This window comes from Cyphomyrmex costatus, unplaced genomic scaffold, assembly GCF_001594065.2.
Source record: "Cyphomyrmex costatus isolate MS0001 unplaced genomic scaffold, Ccosl1.0 scaffold141, whole genome shotgun sequence".
Taxonomy (NCBI): Eukaryota; Metazoa; Arthropoda; class Insecta; order Hymenoptera; family Formicidae; genus Cyphomyrmex; species Cyphomyrmex costatus.
The window spans coordinates 410275-429429 of NW_017275402.1; the positions used below are offsets into that span (position 1 = coordinate 410275).

The 19155-nt window shown below is 35.5% G+C and overlaps 1 protein-coding gene across 2 annotated transcripts in view; it reads left to right on the top strand.

Moving 5' to 3' along the window:
- Window positions 1–12740: 12740 nt before the first annotated feature.
- The window catches only part of mdy (diacylglycerol O-acyltransferase), a 104050-nt gene continuing 97635 nt past the window's right edge, over window positions 12741–19155 (top strand). For both annotated transcript variants that reach the window (XM_018551521.1, XM_018551523.1), the window contains exon 1: window positions 12741–13103. In XM_018551521.1, coding sequence (XP_018407023.1) covers window positions 12982–13103 — 122 coding nt within the window. In that variant the 5' untranslated portion in view covers window positions 12741–12981. The remainder of the gene's footprint in view (window positions 13104–19155) is intronic.

Sequence of the window (19155 nt, forward strand, 5' to 3'; positions counted from 1 at the left end):
GTCAAAGTCCGTCCTACTTTGACCTCCTCGCCTCTGATCGTGATCACTTGCGGTCTACCTGGTAGCTCTCGATCGGTTAAAGGATGTGGAGTTCCATACGGAAATCGCTCCTTGACAGTCGGGAAAGCAACAATGATTCGGTCGAAACTTCAATTCGTTCGGTTAGAAATTGTCGGGAATGTCAAGTCCGAATCCTCTAATGGCGAATCGATTTCTCGCGCGTATATTGTGTGCTACACACGTGGAAGTACTCTACGGCTTGGCGCAAGTGCCCTCGAAAGATAGTTAGGGCGGGCGAATGCCCGGAGAAGAGAGAATGACATTGGAATATTTTACGTAGAGTATTGCGAGCATCGGTGGGCCACCTTGACCGACATATCAAGGTCTTCCACGTGGTGCTTTGGAAAAGTTATTGATTTGAGGTTGTACGGCGCCGTGTGTTGTACGATGATAACCATTCTATCTGAATATTTTAGTTCTGTAGCTTCTCGGATTGCATTTAATTGTTCGCCTAATATTAACGATTATTAAATTAAAATTTTCACAAATTAAAACAGAATCAAAAAGATTCGAAATAAGATTGAGAAAAGAGAAAATGCGCTCTCTCCGTCCCATATGTTTTAGGGTTACAAATTTGATTCGAATTTTGTTTATCTCATCGACGATTCCCCAGACAGATCGATGACACTGAACGTGCGCAACCTGGATACATACACGTACATTACATATTTATCTTGATATCGCGAATAAAGCCCGCGTCTTGCCTTATCCATATTTAGATTACAATGCTTTACATTAGAGACGATACGGGCGAAGTGGCAATACTCGAGAGGGGTAAAAGTCGTGTGCGGTTTTCGGAAGATCGGAAAGCGTCTCGCTGCTTGTCTCGGATTCTCGTGACTCCGCAATGAGACTGCAGCGGGACGCGTAGAAGATCAGGGACACCGAGTGCCGTAGCTCCCGTTTCTTTCGACCTTCGGGTGTATGTATCCGAGCTCGTAAAAAGGATTCGCCTTTCAGTCGAATCCCATCCCCGAACCCTTCGATTCCATCTCTCCCGGGAGAGGGTGAGATTCGTAGAATCGTCGAACGGTCTCATGGTTTACACATCGTGACGGTGCGCTTTCGTCAAAACCCGTAAAAGCTCTCGGGTACGATCTACTCTCTGAGAGCTAGCAAACGGTCAAGGAGATCCTCCTCGCCGTTGCCGATTCACGACCTCGTGAAAAGCCATCCGCCGCAGTCTCGGCGCTCGTCTTATTTCCCTCGCTTTGCTTCGCTACACCCCTCGGCGCTGCAAAAGCGTGGCGTCGATTTTGTTCGAAATAATAAATTCGATCAGCCCGCGAGTTCATACACCAGATCGGTCAAGTACGCCCTGAAAACTTCTAACTGCTTTTTTCTTTTTATCGGACGTTTTTAAAAGTTCCGAAGACTCACTTCCGCGTGCCTCGACCGTTTCCGTTTGTAGAATTAGGGTCGATGAAGGGAAAAAGTTTACTCCACGTGCAGCAAATAACACGCGTTGTGATATTTAATTCGAAAAGTTCCTTGCAGCGGAGAGATTGTATTTTACTAATGGAAAGTCTTGAATAAATGCCAAACGCATTCTCTATTAAAATACCGTTTTCTTAAATATGCAACCGTGATATTTTTTAGATAACTTGGGAAAAGAACATCATCTTGGTATGGAAAATATTTTCTTTTTTTTTTTTACATATCATTTTCTTACAATGCCTGTCAAGCTCTTATTTTACTTGCATCAGTAGATAAAAAGAATTGGCCACAAACCAGCACCCGATGTTCGCAAACTCATTGTATTTCTAAACCAACTTCGTCAATACATCCCGTTTTATCCTTTCTGAGAAAGAACTTTTAATGAGTTCGCGTACACTGTTTAAAGATTTAAAGTTTTGCGAGCTTCAAAGAGATCGTGCCATGCTTCTCTAAAGTATTACAGGCAAGACGGAGCATTATTATGACGTACAGAACGTCTGCGATATTACATCGTAAAAATTGCCTCTGTATATTAGAGTTCCTCGTTGTCTGTTCCCTATCAAAAATTCAAAGAGAAATACATCCTGTGAACGGGAGAAAAGAAAAGGAAACCTTCGAATATCTAACAAGATTATACAAATCTTTTTAATATCAAGAAATAATTTTAGTTAGACTCTTCATTTCGCCATGTATTTGTAACAAAGGTTACAAATTCAAGGCGCTGCCACAGGTAAACAAGATTATATAGATGTACGCAATAATTAAAGAAATTTAGGTGCCAGTAAAAGAGAGTGATTCTGTGGAACATCATTAAAATTGTATTCCCTATTTTACGTTCCGAGCGTTCAAGTCTTTTCACCGTAAAAGCACGAAGATAATGGCGATGCGATCACAAATAATTGCTAAACGTGACGAGCATCGGCGAACGGCGGCCACGAAGAACGAACGAGTGATCTTTAATTTAAGTAGTATGTGTATTTCCCGGGCACAACGCGCGGTAGATAGTTGCGGCAAAGTTGATCGCACGAAATTGGCTAACGTCAACGTTGTATCGCGTCGCAGCTATGCGAACACATAGAGGTATTCATTGTAAAGCAGATACATAGGTAATAACGGGAGACGCTGAGCCATTGTGGACGACGCGGCGCATACGCTTGCCCTATTAGCATACAATTATCTTTATGCTTCTTTTATGATTCATATTTAATGCCGGTTTCGCCGCCACCATCACCATCCGCGTCGAAACCGGCTCGAAGTTGGTAAACTTTTACGATCGTACTTGTTTCGAAACTTAACGCACCCCCGTGCTTGCCTGTTATCGGGCCTACCACAATTCGCTTGCACCCTTGTTAAACGTGCCCCGGAAAGTACTTCCTATAGAACACGCGCTGCACGAAAATTTATCGCCACACGTGCGAACAGTCGACAAATGCGATACACGTCGATTATGTTTGCTTTGTCGCGTCAACGTGACGAGCATCGAGATTATAGGAATGACGACGATAAGGCTATTGTATCGATGACTTTTTATAATGCTGTGTAAAATATGACAAGAAATATAATGTATAAAATATCAAAATAATTTTCAATAAAATATTTTGCTGTGTTTTCTACACAGTGTGTGAGTTGCTTTCTTCCTCATCTTTTTGAGAGAACATTGGAATTGTTCCTCTGATTTTGATACTGACTGTGGATATTTGTATCATCAAAAAATATTAAATCCATCTACTTATCTTAAGGTTTAGAGGTCGTAACGACTTCTGGGAATGGAAGTAAATTAAAAAGTTTGACATTTTAGAAAAATATAAATATACCGTCGTCAGGAGTATAAAAATGTTTTCGTATAAAACATTTTTCCATATACCTCGTAGTTTCGAAGATGTACGTTGAAAATGAAAAATCCGTTATTTCGAAGTTATTCACGAACCTTGATAAGCAGGTAAATAATATGAGTCTGACATTTTCTGGTGCTCTACTATATATTCAAAGCTCATCAAAATCGGTGAGAAACAGTTTCCTTGTAATTCTAATGGGATGATATTTAATATTTTAATATATTTCGGCGATTTTCAGATGTTGACATTTTGTGATTCACGTTAGGACGTGATGTGATCTTCTTTTCTGAAAATGGCGAAATGAAAAAAATTGAAAACAATAAAATACAATAACGAAAAGGTACTGTTATTCGCACATTCTGGATACTGTACCGTTTCGCATGGTCTCTATGGCCATAACGAGCGTACTTCCAATGACCTGCCAATGGCATTGCCAACGGCTACCCATTAATTTAATTACTATGCAACCATTCGCGAATGCAGGCGACCCATTTCCGCTCTTTATTTCGAGTCATTTGAGTTTTACTTTGAAACGACGGATCAAATTTGTAAAACACGTACACGCGTTTTCACAACATTGCGCCGATCTCACAAAATTGCACATTTTCCGTCAACCATCGGCGAAATAAAATATTCAACCGCAGGCAGCTGCTATTAGATTAATGGAGGTGTCTATAATAATGTATTCTCCCCTCTCTCCCACTTTTTCTTCATTAAACGCAGTAAAATATATTATGCATACAGAATATCCTAGCATACCATTATGGTCAATTTTTTGTTTTTTGTTTTTCTTGAGTATGAGCTCTTTAAATTATTATAAACGAGGTAAAATAAAATCTTTAATCTTTAAAAAATTAGAATAATTATCTTATTTTGGAGAGAAATTTTACAAAATATTTAGAAATTATCGAATATTTTAACGAAAATAATTTTTTTTAATATGATATTATCTGTAGCGTTTTAAAATATGATATCATGAATGTTGTATATATGATATAACAGTTAAATTTAATTATATACATGTTACTTTTTTAGCACTGGTATTTTGTACGTCATATTTCCTACATACGCTATTGTATACAATTCGTGTACTTAGAGTACATTTATTACATCGTACTATGCATATTTTATTAACCTGGCTTAAATGGAATTTCATGCACCGGATGGAACGTGAAAACGGAGATGCGGTTAGCTTGTTTGATATTCATTCCTTACTATTAATCGTGTTCAGGAGTCACCATCAGCGTAGACAACCTTCATGCAAACATACGCGAGAGCCCGGCTGGCTGAATATCCTGCGATCCCGACGAGGCAGGAAGGTGTAAGTACCGTGTTAGTCTTATGGGTTATGTCGCAGCTAGCAGAGCTAACTAATAGCCTCTTAGCCTCGGCTTAGGGAGGATCACGCTGCAAGCGACCGCACCCTCTTTGGCTCTCAGACTCTAGAGCAAGCCCCTTAACCCTAGATGCAATCCATAAGCCTGCACTGGGCTTGTAAACGGCCGATTCCTTCTGCTCTCATCTGACGATAGATTAGTTTGCGTCATTGACTGATTTTTAGGTCCTGACCTGAATATAGATCGCAGTAAACTACATTGAGTGCGGATATCAAGCAACGTCGATATATCTCTCGATATAATTTACAAGTTGAATTTGAAGCAATTGAAGCATATGTCCTTACAATACAATGAAATGATATTAATGAAATTCTTCCAGTTTTAGTAACAGGTAATAAATTTGAAAAGTGAAACGTTATTGTATTAAAAAAGATGTATCATCAAGATGCTTTTTATAGACTTACTGGAAAATACAATATATGAAAGTAAAGTCTCTCTTTTGTTCCATACTTTCTGCTTGTTTAGAAGTTATAGTCATAAAAAGCGTGAAACTTGATAAAAATTATTCGGAAGGCAAAGAGTTGCAAAAAATATCGTGTAATAGTCTATTTCGAAGTACCTAAAGCATTCTTGTGAGGTCTTCTGAATTCAGCTATCAAAAAGTTTGAAGTGGAGCATTAATAAAGAATGCGCTCGTGTACTGATCCACTTGAAAATACGTATGCACCAACACGCAGACGCTCGCTGCTTTCGCCTTTTATGAGCGGCGCATGCGACATTTTAAAAGCAATAACCTTCATGGGCGTTTAAAGCAAGTTTCTTAAAGCGTTAATAACACGGGTGCATATGCATCAAATTTGCCAATAATTTCGCAATGGAGAATCTTTATAGAAATTTCCGTCTGAAGTGACAAAAGAATTCATTGAGCAGGAATGATGCTCGGCGCGTAATAAACTGATGGCGAGCGGAATTTATACACTGGTGTATCGGCGATCGCAATTCGTATCGATGCGAAAAGTTCGGCGAGACACTGCAATAGTTTCGTGAACTCCCAGTGGAGGCAATATAACGTCATTATCTCGCGGTGTGCACTAAAGAACCGATGCATCGCGAGATTTATAGCGGCAATGTGCAACATCTATGCGGACCTTTATCAACGAAAATGGGACGCGCTCTCTCCGGTTGACGACAAAAAGCCGATAGGACATACGTAAACAAATCCACGGGGAGTTCGAGTTCGCCGGTCCTCGACGTGCCATTCATTAATTAAACCCCGTTTAAGTAGGCGAAGTATCTGAACAGCGGTAAATAATGGGACAGTCGGCGACATGTTCCGATAAACTAGGACGTCTGGGCCGTCCTAACTCGAACGTATATGCTGCCGTTCGTTTCCCTGTGAAATTAATTCAAGCCCGTGGGAGCTCGCCCAAAGGGGCCGGACTGTCCACCGGCGCGCCAGTAATATTTCAAAGTGCTGAAAACCTGCCGATACACCGTCGAAATTTGTCTCCCTTTTGGGCTACTAAATAAATTAGCCGGCAGGTGTTACGCCCAACTGTGATCGGTTTATCAAGTGGTTTTTCACGTCTCATTCGCGAAGAAGCACGTATTGTACACGTTTATCGTATAATTTCCAAGTGTCTGACAATATCCACTGTTACTACTTTGGCCGCTCGGTAATTTGTTACTTCTATTCTACTGCCAGGAAAGCATAATTATTAACATATTATATATATTCGTTAATTATTAAAATAATACAACTAAAGGGAGCTCTGTAAGCGACAAGCTAGGTTTTAATGCTCAAGTAATAAAGTTAAGTAATAAACATTATTAAAGTTACAAAAGAACCGTATTAATAAAGTAGTAGAAATTAGAAATGTCACGACGACATAAAACATGATAAACGTTTTTTCTCGCAATTATACTTTATCTAATAATTATCTAATTCTTTATCAATAATTATGCTAAATCGCAAATATGGAAAGGACCATAGAAACAGAAAACATTGCGCATATAAAGAAGAATTGGTCTATAATGAAATTGTAATGGATAGCGGAAATTTAGCTAAAGGTAGTATTTCCTGCTCTCGTGATTATGCTAGTTTAATCGTCAACGTACTAATCGCACCTCGTGATCTCGAGAATGTCCCTACTGCGGGCAAGCGATGATGATACCACGTCGTTCGGGCGTACGGTGCTTGAATACGAAGTGCGGATCCTGGTGACTGAACTCGCCTCGGGGGTAGTTTACAGGACAAGGGGGCAATAATCCCGGGTGCGGCGGTGGTTCGACCAATATTGCAAAAGTTTCGAAGCTTGCTCTTGGAGCCGACTGTTAAAGTTCAGTCGGTCGTCTCTTCCGGAGACGACTGACACACGACCGCGAGGCAATAAGGAATGCGACTCGATGTTCCGCAAAAGTCGCTAGACATTGATGGATACTTGCCATTTTTTTCTTAGAATATATTACGTTATATTTTAAGAGCGAAGTGCATTCCTCGTGCGCGTTTGTCCGTCGCCAGACAATGATCGTGTACATTATTTAATGTTCCGTGCTCAAGTTGCATCTGTCATCAGATAAAACTAAAAGTAATTCTGTAAACTGTACGCAAATTTTTTACACGGTACAATGTAATGTTTTGTCGTTATACTTTATATAAAGTTATAGTACTTTATAGTACAAAACCTGAATCTTCTTAAAACTACTAGATAACAAAGTGATGAAGATTAATAAGTTAATCAGGATTAAATAAATAGACGAAAAAAGACATGTATATATTTTCAAAATTAGTGTGTTTTTTGTAATATTATCACTTGTAAATATATAATAATTTATTTTTATATCCGACATTAAGATTCCATTTTTTCGAATTTAATATTTTTATTACTCCCACAACTCGTATTAAATTGAATGTTAGCCATTATTTAGAGATCACATGAATTTAAATTTACAAATATTTAATTATATATATATATATATTTTATACATATATAATGTGTATGTGTGTGTGTAATAATGTAAATTGAATATCTCATATAATATTCTTTGTTATGCAGTTAAGTTATTTGCGATCTCGATAATGGCAAAATTTGAAGAGAATCGTCAAATAGAATTATGAAATTAAATAAAATATGATATTATTTGCATTGTAAGAATGTAAACAATCTGATACGAAAAGTTCAAAATGCAATTAAAGTTAATCCGTAAATTATGATGTCCAATTTAAATATTACTTTGTCAATAAAATGGATGCTATTAATGATGGATTTACTCTCTTTATTCTCTTTTATATTTGAAAGTTCCAATTCAAGAGTCGTTACCAGCAGAGTTTCATTGTCGAATAATAAAACCTTCGTCGATTATGTGCGTCACGTATAAAGCAGCATGCATACAGGATCATGGCTCGAAAATTTGGTCATAAATGATGAATTTCGATGAGACCTCGGGTACCAAACACCGGAATATTCCATTCCACGGACGTCCTAAAATACCCGTTAAAGGGGTAGTTGTAGCAATGCAGTGGGGTGAGAAAGAGAGAGAGAGAGAGAGAGAGAGAGAGAGAGAGAGAGAGAGAGAGAGAGAGATACTCTCAAATCGCTCAAACTTCCGGCGTTGGTTCGGCAGACGTTTACAGAGCGACGTGCGTATGTGGCATAACGTGCAGTATAGTACCATAGGTAATACCTGCGGTTGGCCGTAAAGAGAGTTCACAAACGACTTAGATGCTTTTCCGCTCTCGGAATTTTCCCTACCGTGGTCCGAACGACCGCGCGGAATGCGCGAATTCGCGTTAGGAAACACCGGCAAAATAGTATGTGCAACGTGCAGCGTTACCTATACGCGCCGCTTCCGGTTTTTCGAGACGAGAACGGCCCTCGTTCGCGCGGGATTGTTTGCGAAATTCCTGTGGAACTCGTTGCTAAACACACGTTGTCGCCCCAATTTTGTGAGATTTAATTCGCGAAGCTATATATTACTGGCAAAAGGATAAGCACGGTTATATCTGGATGAAGGAAAATTATAGTCGACAGAAATACTTAAATCTGCAATTGTAGGGAATGTTGCAATTTATGATTATACTCTATTTTGCGTATCTTTCAACAAAAATGTGTTATTCACGATATTATATTTCAGAAATGCAGAGAACTAAATTTTAATAAAAATATTTACTTAAAATGGAAAGTTGTAAAGGGGTGTTATTATAAAATGATTTAAATGTTTTTTTAATTGGAATGTAATTGGAATATGAAAGCTTTATATATATCTTTGTTTCAGCTTTGTCAAGCAGTAACAAAGTAATAATTTGATAGTAAGGTGCTGATAATAGATGATAAAGTTCGAAGTCAGTATGAAATAGAACCGGCCTTTGGAAACGACGAACGTTTACGAGAGGGAAAATAGCTCTCGCATTTACAATAGTTTACATTCTGTAATAATCTTGAACTTTGATGACCGTCAGCGGTACGAAATGGAAAGCTAGATTGTACTACCGGTACGTGCCAGTCCGTTCTTCCAAGGTTTCATCGTTTCATACAAATGCGATTTTCAACTGTGAGTCTTCGAGTAAATTTACCAAGGATGTATGAGTAAATATGCGACCATTCTGTTTTTCCGTACATGAGGATTACATCAAGTAGTTTACCATCAGGCGAATGTTTGCTTGCCACTCGGTGGTCGATAGAATACTAAAGTTCTCTACAGGATTAGTATTTGCTCTGCAACTGGATTGGAACTAACAAGCTAGGAGATGTGAAAATATATAAAGTTAATTAAGTTATTAAATTGATCAATTTGTGTAATGCGTCTTTACTTTATACATTGTATGTAACAATAAATAACATTTTTATTAGAGTAAGAGTGTAATGTGTGTAATTTTTCTACTAATTTTGTTAATATATTATTCATATTATTAGTAGAGAATGTGGAAGAGTTACTTTTATAATAACAATTTGATAATGTCGCAATTTTTTATGACTGTATAGTAATATAACTAAATGCTGAGATTACGCTAAGATTAGGAAACTTTGAAAAGTAAATTATCACCATTTACTTGTACGCGTTACTTATTGAAAAACTTGGTACAATACTTCGCAAGTATTGTAAAGTTACAAGTTAGAATACATTAAAAAGTAAAAAGTTACACACAAATTGCGAATTATTTTCTTCGATAACGAATGACTTTTCTAATTCGTTATAACTGTCGACTGTTCTAACTGTGTGTGGTGTTACATTATTATCATGAAAAATTTGCAACGACATTGTCATTACCGAATCGTTATTACAACAAGAAAACTTTAAACAAAGAAACGGCAGTTCAGTAACTATATATATTTTTTCTATTTTAATTATTGTAATCATAAATTTATGATAAAGTTAAAACATTTTTTAAATTACTTTGTAGAATTTTAAAAATTATTTTGCGCTAAAGTTGTTAAAATGCGCAGCGAGGGTAAAAGAAATAATTCGCGAAGCGAATCCTATTGTACACAATTCTCAGGGGTTGAAGGATTTTGATTCGTCTCGGGGGAAAATCGGCCTAAACAGTTCGCAGCACATCACGTCCCTATATAATAACGGATCGTGGAAACTCGTACGCGTCACTGCTCGGTAAGCCCGCAATCTACGGAGGGTAGATCCCTCATACATTTTCCAAGGATCTTTACGGGCATCAGCGCCCTGCGTTGTGTGTACTTTAATTAGCTTGACGTTCCTCGTCTCGTTTGGCTTGACGGTGCCTTTCAACCTTCCGGCGACCGATTCCAGCGAACATTTGCGAAATTGTCTCACGCGTCCGGGCCTTATTTGCCCCGAACTTTGGAAGATCCGGAGCTAGAAGTTAGTCGAAATCGAAGTTCCGTGGCGAAGTGACAGTAGTACGCTATCTGAAATCTTAATGGAAGTGACGACACGGTGATTACCTCGTCGTTGATGGGACCTTATCGCTTGGGATGTGTCACTATCGAATGTTTGATTTAAGGAATGACCGACGATCCGCTACCTACTTTCATCGTAATTGGATCGTAATATGAAACAGGCGTCGGATGATGCGATAAAATTGGAATCTTGTTTTTATCGTAATACATGATATGAAAACGACAAAATAATGGCTGCGTTCAGCAGAAAAAGCAGTTTTGCAACGCTGTAAAATTCTTTAATATGATATTCTTGCTCTTAGTTTTATTGTACATTGAATCTAAATATTTAAACCAATTTATTATTAAATTAATAAAGTATTAATTTAATAATAAATTTAATAATAAAAAGTTGCAAAGCTGATTTTTTGCAAGACATCATTCTTATAGAGAAATCTTGAATGTCTGCAGATTTATAATTAGAAGTTATAAATATGTTATTTATATGAATATAAATAGAGAAAGCTTGAATGTCTGATTTGTTAGAAGTTATAAATAAAATGTTATTTATCGTTTCTTTCAAAATGGCAATTTATAAACAAGTTCCTCTACGAGAAATGAAACTAGAATATACGAAGAGATATTAAAAACTCATTTAGTATTCGTATATATGTCAGATATAGTTTTTCTCGTAGAAAAACGATTTTGTCATAAGTAAGAATATATATGTATGATATTTCAATTTTACTAAAGTTGTGCATAGTAATTTTTTATCAATATCACACCGGAGCAAAAAAGCTATTATCTAAAATGTACGACTGTAAAATCGAAATCGAACCGTAAAATCAAATTACAATAAACTGTAATTATCTATTTTAATTACAGACATTATCCAAAAGACTTTAAAGCTGATAGTAAAGGAAATCGCAATTCGAACTGATTTCATATTTTAAAAAAGAGATAAAAGGGGCGAAGTATTGTCCATATAAATTCTAATATTTATAATTTAATTTTCATTCATAAATTGATAATAATTTTTCAATTGATTTTTTTTACCATAATAAGGTAATAATTAAATATAAGTATTTAAATAAAAATTTATATTAAATATAAGTATATAGAATCACAATAGTTTTACTAAAACACGATCTAATTATTTATGATATTACTAACTAATATTGCTGGTTTTACTAATTCAAGATAATTTCAGAAGATAAGTATATGACTTATGCATATTTATAAGACACATGTGAATCGTTAATAATTTGATCATCATAAATTGTGCAATAATTTTTTAATTATTCTAACAATAATTGCAAGTAATTATTTATATACAGCTTCATAATCAAATTTTCTGAAATACGGGGAGGGGGGGATCATCCTCTCATTGTGATATTGCTAGCTATAATATTGTTGACTTAAAATAATTTAAAAAATCTGGAGACACGGTAGTGTCTCGGCGCTAAGCCAAGTATATACATACGCGCATCTTTATAAAAACAAATAAACAAACATAAATTAAAGGCTATAAAGAGTCAAACGCAGTTAACAATGCGAAAAAATTTTAATAATCTTACAAAATTTTTTCGCATTGTTAACTGCGTTTGCTCTTTATAGCCATTAATTTATGTTTGTTTATTTGTTTTTAACAAAAAAGAGTCCATAACTAGTTTATATAATTTTATTAAGAATTTTTGACGCATCTTTATGTTATATATAAACTCTAATGAGACACAGTAAACCGTTAATACTCATAATTTAATTATCATTTATAAATTGACTATAAATTTAATTAAATATTCTTTTCACTATCATTGTAGATAAATATAAGTTATATAGATTCGCAATAATATTTTTCTAAAATACAACCTAGTTGTCTCTTGTATAATATATAGCTAGCTAATATATTACTGGTTTCGGTTACTCTAAATAATTTCAAAGGGCAAGTGTATGTACACGTGACTCATTCATGTTTCTAAGGCACGTGTAAACCGATTTCGAAGGCCAATTAATCATCTATCGTCGACCGTTATCCGTAAAGAAAATTTGAAATAGATAAACAAAATCGTCTACGGAGAGAGGGAAAGAGATAGAAGGAAAGAGAAGATAGCTGCGTTTCTCCTTCGATAGTATCGTCTAACACGCCGTGAGCGCGTCGGTTGTGTGAGTGAAGGCCGAGCGTACGCGGAGATAACTTCATACCACTCGCACATCGTTCGGCGGGCACGTCTCTCGCGCGTTGAGAGTACTTAGGAGGAGGATTCCTCGTTATCGGTATCAGTCGCTGCTATCGTCGCAGCGCGTGCAAGTCTCGCTAACTCCGGAACGTTCTTGCTCGCAAATTGTCTCTTTCTCTCTTTCTTTTTGCCGCGTCAACGAGAGTAACTCGTGGCGCGCCGTGTATCTCAGACCCACAACACGTGTGCTTCTATATGTTCTACGTTGCGGTTCTACGACGACATGACGGTCGAGTACGAGCACAGTGACTCTCGGACGCGATTACGCAGAACGAAGAGCGTCACGAGGGCGGAGGAGATCCAGAAAGCGGAGCTGAAGGTCCGCAGATCACAGCCTGACAAGCCGTAAGTACGCACTGTCACTGTATAGATCGCTTTCGTCATCGCCTGCATTCCGTTTCTCTCCGCGTAATCATACGATGAATCACGAAACTCGCCCGTTACGATCGGTGGGACACGGGTAGCGTGGATCGTACACTTGTCTAACGACAACCGCGGGAACGCACGCAGCGCGACGCGAAATTTTTCGTCGGGCCTCGAGAAACGCACGACGTTTACACAGACGCGTTTCGTGTAACGTGCGCATGCCCGCTCGTATCGTATTTGGCGAGGAGCCACGAGAGGGGATACCCCATTCTTGGCGAGCGTTGCTCCGTCGTACTCCATTCCACGTTCTGTTTCCTGCTCCGATGCGTGCTGTAATCGATGCCGCAGGTCAGCTGCCCGGCGGCACGGCATCCTGCATGCGGTTGAGCCTACGGCTCGTTTCAGACCACCGGAGGCACGGTTGTGTCGATCGCGAAATAATAAACTCTAAACATGCATGCGCCGATGTTGGAGGAAAAAAAAAAAAGGAATAGCTACACCGCGCGAAACTATTTTTCCCCTTGTTCCAATGATTTTTATGCTCCCACGGCTGCACACCGGTTTTGTTCGTGATGCAACGTTCTTAGCAACGTGGATTGTTTAGAATTGCCAGTGTGTATATCGGATATACTATGTTTCTCATCTTTTTAAAACTTGTATTTCTACATTTTTAATAGTTAGTGTAGGAAAGTTGAAGTTACATAACGAAGAATTTGTAAAAATATATTAACGAAATGGTTCGTAATACAAGTTTATTATGCTAATGTGATGTCAGTAAACATATTGCTTAACACGGAATTTAAATACCTTCAGGCCGTGTTTATATGAATGGAAAAACCATTTTATTCTAATAGATTTTTTTATGACATACAAAACTATTGACATAAAGTTACATGCGAATATCATTTATGCATTTTTTTCGTAATACAGAGGTTGAGTTTTATTTTCTGAATAATGTCAGCGCGAGAGAGAGAGATATCATTCATTATTACAGACATCAAATTTTCATTCAGGACGAATTAAAATTTAGGATGAATAATTTTGACATGAATATCAAAGTGAATTAAAAATTATGTAAAAAGTGAGACATTATTCATAAAAGTATTTTAATAAGAGCTTATATAAGTTATATAAAATATATCAAAATAGTAAAAATTTTGTATAATTTTCTATTTATTAGTTTATACAATTCATATTTTGTATAATTTATTACAATTTATGTATAGCAAATTATACAAAACATAATAGATAAAATGTCCGATATATACAGTAATATTTTGTTTTTTGTAATGACGTCATTAACCTTTGCTTTATGCAAAACCATATAACACAAAAAATATATATATATATAGTATATAGTTTTTTACATACAATACATTTAGTTTCTATTTATATATGCGACTGTCAATAACGACGACTTCATAAGTAACAATTGTTCATCCCAATCAGTTGACCTCGGCATTATTAGAAATAGCATCGTATGAAATTGTTGTGTCAGTTTGTTGTATCCACAGGGTGTAAAATTAGACATCTACATCGAGGAATATATCGATCATTTCTAGTATAAGCAATTGTTCTAGTATAAGCAATTGTGAAGTTTTAGACACTTGTTCGACTATACAAATCTCATTCGTCAACCTGGGATAAGTTTCTCCTCGATTGCGTATAATTAATGCGCGCTCCTTGCTATTTCAGAGCTTCACATTGAAACCATCTATTCTCTTCTGTCGAAGTGTCTATCAACGAAGTCGAGTTAGACTTTGACTGTATTATGCTTACAACTTCGAATGTAAATCAATCTTTAACGAGATCGCACCATCAAATTTGAAGAACTTGAAGAACATCTTGCGAGAAGTGCAAAATTTAGTCTTATAAGACATTCTAGTTTGACTTTTACCTTTATAAAGACGAATTATATAAAATATGAAATAGATTATAATATGGAATTCGTTTTCAAGGAAGAAAACTTTACACAGATTACTTCTCTCGCACGATCTGAATAAAACTTTCATGATTTGACTCTACAGTGTAATATATATATAATTTGGAAAGGAGGGCTCTAATTTCTTTATTGTATTATTTTGAAGAGAAAAAACTCTATACGAATTACTTTTCTCAATCCGTATAAAACTTTCATAATTCAATTTTATAGTGCAATTATTTTTTTATTGTGTAGATATTATATAGATCATGTACAATACCATATTATGTTAGTTTAATTCGCTTTATAGTACTATATATATATATATTTAGTTTATATCACTTACTATACTATTCAGTATAATGCCTATGACTATGAGATTTAAAATTGTAATAATGAGGAAGACTATTCTTAAACGTGTTTTGCAATGGTAAAATAAAAACTTGTACTATCATTAACTAGCATTATACAACAATAACCAGTTATATTATGTTCTATGAACTCTCGGTGATATATGTACGAAGTCGAAGGATATTCAGTTTAATATTGATTGATAATGCGACTGAAAAATTAAATATTTCTTGAAATTAATTTTAGAAATTGTGGCCAATATTTGTACTTCGCTTTAATCGATAATGCGCGCATTTTTTATTAAAGTAAATGTAAATGTGGATCTGTGTGTTTAATATATTGATTAAATAATTTAATATTTATATTATTTTTAGTTGTTTATTGTCTTTTAATAATTAATTATTAATCTGTTAATTACGGATGAATATGGAGATGATATTTGAATTTTAATTGAATTATATGTAGGTATATCGCAAAAAAACCACATAACCACATTTCTCTCTTAAAGATAAATATTTTTTAAATATATTTTAAATTTATATGATGTAGCGAAACATTTATTTTCAACTAATTGAGATTAGGTGAAACAAACTTTAATTGATAAAGCGCAAATAAATAAAGTCCTCGTTTTGTAAAATATTTTAATTAAACAATACCGATAAAATGACCATGCAACGATGTAACTCGAACAGCAGAGAAGTTTTATATTTTCACAGTACATTTTTCATTTCTTGAAACACATATTTTTGTATCTAGAACTCAATATTTTTTTCTACAATTAATTTCATAAATGAGTTTAACGAACACGGTATATTTTAATGAAAAAAATTAAATTATGTGAAAAAACTTCAATATAAATTTATACTATCGAAACGCAATAGAAATGTATATAAATACATATAACAATGATTTTATATTATAATTCTACCAGTCATCGACGTATTCGGTTCTGGGAACGTCATTTCCGATTAGACGTCGGAAGACCGTAGGTCAAGGTCGCGGACAACGAACTTTCGATCACGCGAATGCACAAACAGTTTAAACGCCTCCGTACGCCCCGGTGAGCGTAATTAAGCTCTGGGTCGTACCGGGATTTTGCTTTAACTCCTCAGCAACCCCTTCGCAACATAGTCGTCACTCTTCAGTGGCTTCCGGAACCGCTGACGTTCCATAGAGTGGAATGCGTGGCGAAGTATGCGCACCGGAACACCATCTTTCAGTGCCGTTAATTAAAATGTTAATTCGAGTGACATGACAAAATCGTTCTGATGCGATAGTGTCACTAAGATTTTTTTAAATGATCTATTTGATGATCTATTTATCATCAAGAAATTCTTATACTTATAAAAATAGCTTATTTTGCACGTATCTTTTTTAATGAACATTCGTTGTTTCTATAGATTTTATCAATTCTTTATAAAATGTATACAATTTTACAAAAGTCGAATAAAATGTGAACACTATTATGCTTTAATTAAACCATGGAAATAAAAGAAATAAAAGATATTAATAAAGAATTTTATTTTTTATTTTTTATTTTGTATGTCCATGGTTTTATTAAAGCATTATCAAGTTCACATTTTATTTGACTTTGTAAAATTATATACTCATTTTATATTTTTATTTTTTATTTCTAAATTTTATTAGTAATGCGGTGTGTCTGTACTTATTATTTTTACCTTTTATGTATTAATGTTTGATGTTGATAAAGTCTTGTTTATTCATTTTTTATTTTAAAGAAATATGTTGTTTATTTGATTAATAATATATAATATATGTTATTTTATTATAATATACATATAATTAATGATAATAATTTGATATTACATTACTTTTCTCTCTCTCTCTCTCTCGCTCTCTTCTTTACTGCTTTTATGATATTTTTTATCATAAATAGATTATTGTATTGCAAATTTCTTACGTGGATTCAGTAAAGCGTTTATCCTATTATATTATAATATCAAGTATGTGTGTATGTCCTATTATCAAGTATTTACTGTTAAGCTAAATATTCTACTGACAACAGGAGCTAATAAATTGATGGTCTATTTACGGTTTAATTGGAAGTAGAAAATATATATACGCTTCAATAATTGAAATCGCTAATCAGAGTATTTCGATTTTGTATTGACGTAAAACCATTTGCTTAATGCGAGTGGAACATAACGGAATAATGTTGCATTGAAATTGTACGTATTGAAAGATAGAATGCCGTATATTATAACGATCATAATATCTTTCTATATTTTTCTTTCTTGTATTATACATTATAAAAGTCGTTTGAGAAATTATATATAGAATATAACATGAATAAATTAGTCATGAAAAGTATTGGATTTGTTCACAATGTATCGTATAACAGAGAATGCATGTAAATGTAGCAAAACATTTATTATATTCATGATTAATTAATTGTCACGTTCGACGTATTTTAAATGCGATTTTTCGGTAACGTGCAAAATACTGATAAAGTATAGATAATAATATTTTAGTACTCTCTGATATAGAGATAAACACGTTTATGCGAGTTATTATTTTGTTTTAATTACTAGGAAAAATAACGAAAGAATTGTGAACAGATTTAACTAATAAAATATTAGAATGATTAAAATGAAGGAATAAAATCAATGTACATATTATTTTAATATTGACTTTAATGAGAGATTTCTCGATGGATGAGAAAAGAATAATTTCTCGTGGAAATAAAAGCGTATGATATTGAAATTAGCTATTACAAATTCAATGTTATTTCTGCGTTTCAAAAATATCGTACTTTGTTACGTACCAACTTTTACTTGTCTCTGCCTGCGTGTGTATATGTCCTGTTTCATGTGAATTCCGTTCATTGCGCTGTTCAGTAAGACAGGGAAAAGAGGAAAAGACAGAGAGTAAAAACTACCCCCTTCAACACGGTATAATGACTTGCAAACAAGAGTTTCTTGTTCTCGAAAATGGCGAGTCTCTTTTGCCGCGTCGCAGCTTCTTTTCCATTCTGGCGCGCGCCTCCTTTATTCTTCCCGGTTCGCTCCTTATACCGGCGAATCCATCCTCGAACAAACGATCCTTATATTTACTCGCGGCGTATTTGTCGAGCGTTTCTCTTGTTTTCACGAGTTTGCAATTAGACGTACGATGGGTAGTACGAGCCTGCAGCCGGGCAATATCGGATTCTCGTCTTTCCTCTTCTTTCCGCGCGTGAGCGACGAGGAATACAGATAAGAGGCATAGGGCGAGAAGGACGGGATCGGTTGCTTTACAATGTATTTCCGGAATGCTCGAGATTGACTTCGGAGTTGCCGATCTCCCTCCCCCGTTCTCGATTTCGGCGCGGGAGTATCCGGGACGTGTTTGCCCACCTGATTCGACGTATCTTGCCATTAAAGAGAATTGCTAAGTTCACTGATGCATTGTTTAACTGTGTTGTAACGCTCACTCAGCGGAGCAACAATCGATTACCGCCAAAGACAAGATACAAATTGGGATCTTCCGCCTTGCGTGCTGCTGGAGAGGATTAGCCAAACTCAAATGCTACGTCCGGAGAGTTTGCACAAACTAGTTCGCATGTAACTAGCGTATACGTCTCTCTCTTATGAAATAATTTAGAAAGTTATTAAGTGAAATAAATATTTATATGTGGTTATATTACCACATAAATTAGAATCTTGAAAAAACTTTTCCTAGATATCAATTTTCCTGGATAAGGAAGCTCTGATGAAACCCTTTGATAAACCGACCTCCGATGATTAGCGAAGCGAATCT